We start from the raw sequence: 9,319 nt of genomic DNA, 5'->3' as shown, positions 1-9,319 counted from the left end.
GTACCGAACTTATTTCTCATCTGTGACTGTCAGAGGAATTAGAAATCAAGACCCTGCCTCCTTGCACACAACTTCAGAAGGGCCAGTCAGGGGTTTACTGTTGCTGACGATGGCTCTTGTTTCTAACCGAACATCAGCTAACACTCACCCCTTATTACAGTAGGGTGGAGGAGGTGGAAAACTCCAACTCCTATATGACTGATGTTAACAACACGCTGTGATCAAGGACAACGTCAAGAGGCTGATGGATTGAAGTGTCCAGAATGGAAGGAAGCATCCATCATTCAGCAAACTAACATGTATGATAAAAAAGAAAACAGACACCGCTTGACAAATACCAATACGGGAACATACAAACAATGGTTCCGAATGGTGAGATACACTGGGACCTTTCTCTATGGGACCAGTCCTCTCTGATATTTGTAGGAAATTTTCTCCTCCTCAAGTCAACCTGCAACAAGCCAAAACGCTTCCACAAGTATTAGGAAATGTATGGATATGTTACTTTTTTACTTTTCCTATCTCTCTTTTCCTCTTCTCCTGGAGAGCTTCGACAGGTTCTCAGTGGAAAATACGAACTCAAAGGAAGCTCCAAGTCGTGACGATTTTTAGCAGGATCACTTGAGGCAAAGTATAGATATCACTGCCGCCACTCACACTGAGTGTTGATCTGTCCTTTACAGGGGCTCTGTGCACCTCAAAGTCTCTCCCTGACATTTAGTAGCAAATGATCCGTCTTTCCTGAGTCAGACTGATGGGGCACCCTTGGAAGCTATGCTGAAATCTACAGCCTGGGTTGACCATTGAGAGGGGCCCCTACTCTGTGTTACCCTGCTTCTAGGTGGGGACTCCCTAGAGACCAACGTGCATATCTATCTTTCATCTCTGTACATTCGAGTTTATCTAACTGAACCCTGATGGCTCTCTTTCCCTGACACCGCAGGTCTCAGGGACAAACAGTCACAGAGTTGGGGTGTGGGGTGACTTCTAAACTCGCTTGGGGCCAGTGTACTCAAACCTTCTAACCCTTCTTCGTTGTCCAATAGAGGTGTTAATGAGCACCACTTCTGCTGAAGCCGTGCACCCATGCGTATGACTGAATGACCCTTGGTTCTGGATCCAAGATCCTTCACAGGCCAAGCCGGGAATAAATTGCTGACAAAATTCCTCAGGCATGAGGTTAAGGAGCATTGATTAGGTGAGGTTCAGGAGCATTGATTAGGTGAGGTTAAGGAGCATTGATTAGGTCCTCTTCCTAGTTATAAGATGGACAGAGCCTGCTGTGAGTCTGGAGGAAGGGATAAAGACTTTGCTTTGACATGTTTGTCATCCCAGAGAAACAGGAGGCTTTCCAATAGTCTCGTGGGAAATATTTTTAAGTTTATTAAAGGACACACTCAACTTAGTTTTAGAAAATACATTTTAAACTATCTAAATGTTAACGAAACAATACAGGAATGGGGGTGTATGTACCTTGGACAGCACATCCCAGTCTGATGTCAGAATATAAAGGAAAATAAATACTCCTGACCTTGAACTATCGGATGTGTTTTGTGAATTCTCATTCACTCTAAAGGTCAGATGTCCAGAATCACTCAAGCTTCTCCTAAAACAATCGTCATGATAACAATGACAAAATGACATGAAAGATGGCTCCTGCCAAGCAGGATACTGAAGATGACTTCTATGTAACCCTGGTCTTAGGAGGAGCAACCATTGGTTCATGATGCGTCACGCCAACATATCAGTCCTATAAAAAGTGGCACCAGCTTCCATCCTCTCCAGCTACTGGGATCCCCTCAGCCTCGACAGAAGAAAGACAACGAGAGCCTCAAGATGAAGGTTCTGTTCCTGAGTTTACTACTTGGTGTGATTTGTGCTGCCCAAGAAGAGGAAGCTCAGCCAAGTCTCTCAGAGGTACCAGGGATGGTCTGATCTGGGAGGATGTCTTGGAGTGTGTGTGTGTGTGTGTGTGTGTGTGTGTGTGTGTGTATTCCTTTTGTGATTTTGTTATCATGGATCCATAAAGTGAGCCATCTCCCTCCACCTCAACTCTGCTCCATTTACGGGCTCTAGGCCTGTTCTGTTTCATCTTTACTGTGTATAAGTTGCCTCTTATGCATTTCTTTCTCTGCTCTCATAACAGAGAAAGAGGATCAGCCAAACAGCTGTTGGATTCCAGATCCTGCATCTGACACCAGAGCTCAAGCTTGCTCAGAAATGTCCCGATTGCTTCTCTCACTCTGAGTTCAGTTTTACTGTATTTTATAAGCCCTCGTCTGTTCAGTCAGTTTTGATTATGTCTCTGATTTGCACAGCTGATGGGAAACTCATGCCTGATGAGGCTGGATGAAAGAGAAAGACAAGGACTACAATTTCTAAGGGGAATTTTGCTGTTAGCTTTCAGGGCAATGGAGAACCGCATACATTGCTTCCAGTAACCTGGGGAAGATCAAGCCCAACGGGCCATTCAGGGTTTACCTCCAGAAACTTCTGTTTGATGATGAACAGGGCACAATAGACTTCTACTTTTACGTCAAGTAAGTAAAAATCACCCAGAAGGGAAACACATGTAAACCCCGAGCCTCGGGGAGGGTGTGACTTCCCCGTCTGCAGGGAGCTCTCTGGATGTGTTGAGAGCATGACGCCCTGAGTTGTGGGGCTGACCAGAGTCTCTGAGCTGGGGGTGCAGTTCCCCTGTGAGCCTCCAGGGAATGTCCTGGAGCTTTTGCTTGGGGGAAGGGTGTTCCAGAAGCTCCACTCGCATCAGCTCATTAAAGGACAGAGGGTCACATATACAATCTCCTTATGTCATATAAGCATATCGTGTGTACACGTGTGTTTTCTTGTGCGTGTATAAGGTGTTAACATTTGTGTCTTTCAGTGTTTAATCCTCTTATGGTACTGTGATGGAAGAACAGTGTGTATCTTCATAAAATTAAATATTTCTTTTCCTAAGTGGGTGATTTTTCCCCCTATTATTTAATCAATCATTGCCCAGGTTATGAGAACACCCAAGGCCTGTTATGTTGACCACAACTATCTCTTTACAGGAAGTATTTAAAAAAACAAAACAAAACAGGTATTCTTTTATTTTTCTAAAATTCTAGATTCTTCCATATTCTGCTTTAAACATGATTTACCCTGTGTTTGAACTTTATCTTTGGAACTATGGCTCAGATTTAATAGACAAGCCCTCCTTGTCACCCGATAGTGACTTCCCCTCAGAGAACATGTTTCCTCTCTTTTGAAGGCCACATTATTACAGGCACTAAGCTTATACATTACACTTAATCTTTGGGAAGAAATAAAGAAAATCCTAATTTTATATCATTTTTTTTCAGTCATTTTACATTTTTACAGTCATTTTTTTCATGACTTTAATCCACCTGCTTGAATGTGTTTTGTTTCTAAGACACAAGGGAAAATGGGAATATAAACACGTCACGGGAATAAAGCAAGATGATGGCACTTTTGCTGTTGACTGTAAGTATGAGTTTCTCACTGGTCAGAGTATGCTTAGGTAGAAATCTTGGTACAACTTCATTCGATAACCCCACATACCTGAATTCTACTCCTACTAACAATCGGAGGGGTGACCAGGCTCCAGTCCCTAAGATCTCCAAGCCCTTTGTCATGAGACAAGGGTTCAAACACATGGCTTGGAGGTCTCCTCGCAATTATTAGTGTTACCCAATGATATAGCATGTGAAGACTTGTATTTCATATGGTTCTGACACGTAATTTACAACAACCTGATGAACTGATGATATCTTCCCTGGTGGCTCAGAGGTTAAAGCATCTGCCTCCAATGTGGGAGACCTGGGTTCGATCTCTGGGTTGGGAAGATTCCCCTGGAGAAGGCAGTGGCACCCCACTCCAGTACTCTTGCCTGGAGAATCCCATGGATGGAGATGCCTGGTAGGCTACAGTTCACGGGGTCGCAAAGAGTCGGACACGACTGAGCGACTTCACTTTCTTTCACTTTATGAACTGATGTCTCATGAGTCTAAAGTATGCACATCAGTATCATTCACTCAAAAAAAAAAAAATCTTAAAACATCTTAATCCATCCAAGGCTCAGTGGATGAACATAAATCCGAGGAAATGATCCTGAGTTCAATCATCAAGGCAGCTTCTGTTGAAAGCCATGGGGATGCTGGCTAACATTGATATTGTTAGGTTCTTTATAACAGCCCCGAAATATATTCCTATTTTTATGGGGCCCAAAGGGTACATATTTGACTACAGCTTAAGTGTATCCAATCAACTGTATGAAAATTTGGGGCGAGAAAAGGCTTGTCTGTTTCGCTTGCTGCCATAACGACCGTAGCCTTCAGCTCACCCGCGGAGTGAGACACAGATCTATAGCGCGTGTGCCGTTGCTGCTACACTCAAAAGGTCACAATACATCCAACTGACAAGACATTAAGGCAAGGTTGTACATATGTATCTTTTCTCTCTCTCTCACAGATGAGGGTGAAAATGTATTTGCGGTTACTCATGCGTCCAGAAACATTCTGGTAGCCCATAACATCAACGTGGATGAACACGGCAAGAAGACAGTACTCACTGGACTATTTGGTATGTATGACAGCTTCCTATTCACAAGGACAAGATCATGTAACATTTCCTCTGTCTGTGTCTTTGTCCATAAAATCAGTATATGGTGACTATATCCGTTACTCCGTCTAGGGGACCTATTTCTTTTCGTTCACGGTGTTAGGGACTCTGGAAAGTAATCTACCAGGGAAGAGGAGCTTGTAGGGGTATGGGGATCAGATCATCAGGAATTTAAAAATAATTCTCACCTGTGGAAATTTCGAAACAAACTAAATTTCACTAAAAACAGCTTAAGGTTTTTTTAAAATTTTAATGGGAGGAAAATTACAATGTTTTTTGGTTTCTAGTTCTTTCGTTTGCTTTGTTTTTTTTAAACACCTCAAGTAATGTCAAGCCATGGCTAAAATGAGGCTACTCTCAATTTCCTCAGTTGATACTAGCTTCTCAATACTCTCTAAGCCTTGGAACAGAAACTTTTATAATAAAACTTTGCCCCTTTCAAACTTTCAAATGCATTGTTTTTATGAACACTGATAACACCCCCAAATAACCACACAGAAGCACTGAGAAGTTGGAGAGTTATGTGAACCAACAGGATATCAGGTGTCTACTCCAAGAAAGGTATAGGGTAGAATGGTGTATTATTATAGAATAGTTAATGTCCCATTATCATTTGTGATGTGGTGAACACATCTCTCTGTCAGGGGAGGACCCTGTTTCCCATTTATATGGGTCCAGAGCATGACCCAAGTGGCACCTACAGACACCTGGGAAGCTGGTCATGGAGCAGGTCATTCGCTTATTGTGATGGATGGGCCCTCAAATTTATTGAGCTACTGTGAGCCTTTAAGGGTCCTGTTATTGATACCGCTGGGGATCTAGTTACACAGTTGGACAGAAATTAATTCTTAACACAGACAGCAGATTTCTGTCTCATGGGAAATGCAAATTGTTTGAGGCTTAATTTGTAACAAGTGAAGATCTGACTTGCACACTCAACTACTTTTTCTGCACTGAGAAATTTCTCTGGGGTCTCAGAGGTAAACATTCTGTTTTCTGCATGTTATTTTTCAGTTAAAGTAAATATTGAAGAGGAAGGCTTACAAAAGTTCAAGGAGCTGACACAAGAAAAGGGGATTAAAGAGAAAAACGTTGTGAATTTCATCGAAACTGGTAATGGGATTATACTTTTTCCTAAATATAACATTCTGATATATCATTACCGATAGTTAATGATAAATATATCATTATCATATAAATCATTTATCATTATCATATAAATATTCTATTAATAAACAAATCAACTTATTTAAAATTTCTTTCTCCAGAAATAATCTTTTCCATAACCTCTTACTTAAAGAAAACAAACAAACAAAACCAGCCTTGTAAATCCTTTGGAATGGTAGTAATCTGTGAATCTTTATTTCCTGTCCTTTTCATCTTCCCCCAGATGACTAGCTTCCTTGAGGAAAACTATACATTTCAAATCAACCTCGGGGTAAGTGAAAAACATCTGTTATTAATGTTGCTGCATTAAATAAATCAATAAGGACACATGGTGATTTCATACCTCTCACCTTCTGTAGGTAGTGGGTTTTTTTTGCCCCAACAACTTACATTCTATCACTAGTGAACTTTTATTGTTATACTAGCTTATTTCTCTTCTCTGGAGCCATATTAAATCGCAAGTGGGTTGCTTGATTAATGCCGAGCAGCTTTGGTGAGAGAGCCTTATCCTGCAGGAATCTTGCAGACCAGACTCATCAGAGAGAAACAGGAATCCCCACAAGTTGGGGGAAACTAATTAGTGTTCCTGTCAGTCCTGACCTCAGGGTTGCCCATACACATCCCTCCTCCAGGAGAACTGGAATTAGAGAGAGCTCAAGCTTTCTGCAAAACTAATGTTTAATCACATATGTTTCTGACAGAACCTAAAAGGACTTGTCACCATGTGTCTGAAGCATGCATTTCAATTATATTCCCCTTCAGAAGGAGATTCTCTTAAAGTGAGGTCTTTGAACTTTGAAAACTAGGACAGCTTCCGAAATTGCCACTCATCTCATGTAAAGTGTGGCTTCTAATTTTCTGTTGAAGAAAAAAATGAAAGACAAAAATCAAAGAAAAATTGTAGCTTCTTAATGAGTGTGATAAGAAAGACGTGAGGCATATAGTCAGTGGAATATTACTAAGTCAGAAAAAAGAATGAAATGATACATTTGCACCAACGTGGATGGGCCTGGAGATTGCCATACGAAGTGAGGTAAGTCAAAAGGGAAAGGTAAATATTATATGACATCACTTATATGTGGAATCTGAAACATGACACGGAGGAACTTACTTACAAAACAGACTCAATGACTTGGAGAAGAGACTTGGGGTTGTCAAGGGGGAGGAGGCTGGGGAAGAGAAGGATGGAGAGTTTGGGATTAGCAGATGCAACTATTATCTATAGGATGGATAGACAACAAGGTCAAACAGTATATCCCAGGGAACTATCTGCAGTATTCTGTAGAAACCTACATAGGAAACGAATCTGAAAAAGAATAGATATTTATATGTGTACATACAAATTAATCAATTTGCTGAACTCCTGAAACTAAGATAGCATTGTCAATCAAATATAGTCCAATATAAAATAAAAACTAAAAATTTGATCCTTGAAGATTGAAAAGATAGAACTTGCGGCATCCGAGGCGTGTGCTCCAATCACACCCCTGAACAGGCATTCTGAAACTGTAGCTCCGAGAATTGACCCAAATGGGAAACGTTACCCCATATATACCTCCTGGGCAAAATTCCATATGGACCCCCACCTACATCAGAGAGATGTGTGATATTCACGTCCGCCGGCATTCTGTCCATTGCATCAGCTACAAGCTCCTGTACCACGGACAGCCTACTGCCTGAGGCTCACCGCTGTCAGCCGTCACACAGTTGACTCTCCTAAACCTTTGGTTCTCTTTTACTCACCTACAGAAAGAGTCCTTTGTCTCGATGGAATCAACATCAACAACATGATGGAATCAAAATCAACAACATGAAGACCACTTTCCTGGTTCCTGATTAACATGGTCCTTCTCTCTTCACACTTACACTCATCTTTCCTGTCTCAAATCTCCTGGTCTGTAATCACGTTCTGTCTGGTGGTATGTGATTCCTGAGGATCTAATTAAATTGGTTCAATACACACCTGACTTATGTGTATCTGTAGAGAAAATCTCCTTTTTAAAAAGATGCACCTTAAATTTATCCAGAAACATATGCCTTTAAATGGATAGCTGCTCAATTAAAGATACTTATGGAGTAAATAGAGCTGTCCTAGAGGTGTCCAAGGGAGAGAAGAGAAAAGACTAAGTCTTCACGGGACAGAGGACAGGGTTCAGGATTCTCTCACTGGAGGGAAGGGAACGGTCTGGTCAAAAAGACGTCCCTGGAAAGCATCTTTCTTCATTACAAGGAAAGGAGCAGATATTCCACTGTCTGAGCTTCATGGGGAGAAAGTATAAGATGCCAAGGGCCACAAAGTATAAGATGCCAATGGCCACAAAGTATAAGATGCCAACAGCCACAACAGGATGAGTGGGTATTCTGACAGCACCAGAAAATCTGCAGTTGAGCCGAAGGGCTTGATGTTTCTCACCTTTTGGATCACTATGAATCCAAGGTCGGCAGGCATTGAGCCTTGGTCCATTCATAGGACCACGCAATCAGTGCAGGCTTTGCAGGAGCAAGATGATTGGCAGGTCAGGAAGGAGTCACAAATGTTCACAGCATCTAAAGGGGGCCTTCCATCCTCTTCTACTTCAAAGAGCAGGGGGTGTTAGTGTTTCCACCCACTGTCCCTGGGGGAGCACACTGATCAGCTCCCTATGCTCCTCGAGGGCTTTACAATCTGCAAGCCCAAGCAGCCTCAGGATGTAGGACTTATTTCAAAGTTTGGGCCAAAGCATAGAGGTCTAGCTTAAGAGCTGGCAGAATAAAACTAGACCTAAGTGATACGTAGCAGAATTAATGTGTTAGTTCCTACAGAGACTTGACCTCCAAATAAGCTACAGCTCAGTTCAGTTCAGTTCCATCACTCAGTCATGCACGACTCTTTGCGACCCCATGGACTGTCGCACGCCAGGCCTTCCTGTCTATCACCAATTCTCAGAGTGTACTCAAATTCATGTTCATTGAGTCGGTGATGCCATCCAATCACCTTATCCTCTGTCAGCCCCTTCTCCTCCTGCCCCCAGTCCCTCCCAGCATCAGGGTCTTTTCAAATGAGTTAGCTCTTTGCATCAGGTGGCCAAAGTATTGGAGTTTCCGCTTCAGCATCAGTCCTTCCAATGAATATTCAGGACTGATTTCCTTTAGGATGGACTGGTTGGATCTCCTTGCAGTCCAAGGGACTTTCAAGAGTCTTCTCCAACACCACAGTTCAAAGGCATCAATCCTTTGGTACTCAGCTTTCTTTATAGCCCGACTCTCACATCCATACATATGACTACTGGAAAAACCATAGCCTTGACTAGATGGACATTTGTTGGCAAAGTAATGTCTCTTCTTTTCAATATGCTGTCCAGGTTGGTCATAACATTTCTTCCAAGGAATAAGTGTATTTTAATTTCATGGCTGCGGTGACCACCTTCAGTGATTTTGGAGCCCAAAATAATAAAGTCTGTCACTGTTTCCATTGTCTCCCCACCTATTTGTCATGAAGTGATGGGACCAGGTACCATGATCTTTTTTTTTTCCTCAGGATATCGGACTT

General features: G+C 42.1%; 1 protein-coding gene across 1 annotated transcript; it reads left to right on the top strand.

Moving 5' to 3' along the window:
• Nucleotides 1-297: 297 nt before the first annotated feature.
• LOC101116018 (odorant-binding protein-like) lies at nucleotides 298-7,750 on the top strand. The gene is made up of 8 exons (XM_042241954.1): nucleotides 298-372; nucleotides 1,705-1,917; nucleotides 2,401-2,540; nucleotides 3,416-3,486; nucleotides 4,474-4,584; nucleotides 5,638-5,736; nucleotides 6,014-6,061; nucleotides 7,540-7,750. Exons 1-7 carry the CDS (start codon nucleotides 298-300, stop codon nucleotides 6,019-6,021), a joined length of 717 nt encoding a protein of 238 aa, XP_042097888.1. The 3' UTR covers nucleotides 6,022-6,061; nucleotides 7,540-7,750.
• The last annotated feature ends 1,569 nt before the right edge of the window (nucleotides 7,751-9,319 follow it).

The sequence above is a fragment of the Ovis aries genome, chromosome X (genome assembly GCF_016772045.2).
Source record: "Ovis aries strain OAR_USU_Benz2616 breed Rambouillet chromosome X, ARS-UI_Ramb_v3.0, whole genome shotgun sequence".
In the NCBI taxonomy this organism is placed as follows: domain Eukaryota; kingdom Metazoa; phylum Chordata; class Mammalia; order Artiodactyla; family Bovidae; genus Ovis; species Ovis aries.
Note: the sequence above shows the minus strand (reverse complement) of the source record. Positions and strands in the feature narration are given on the sequence as shown.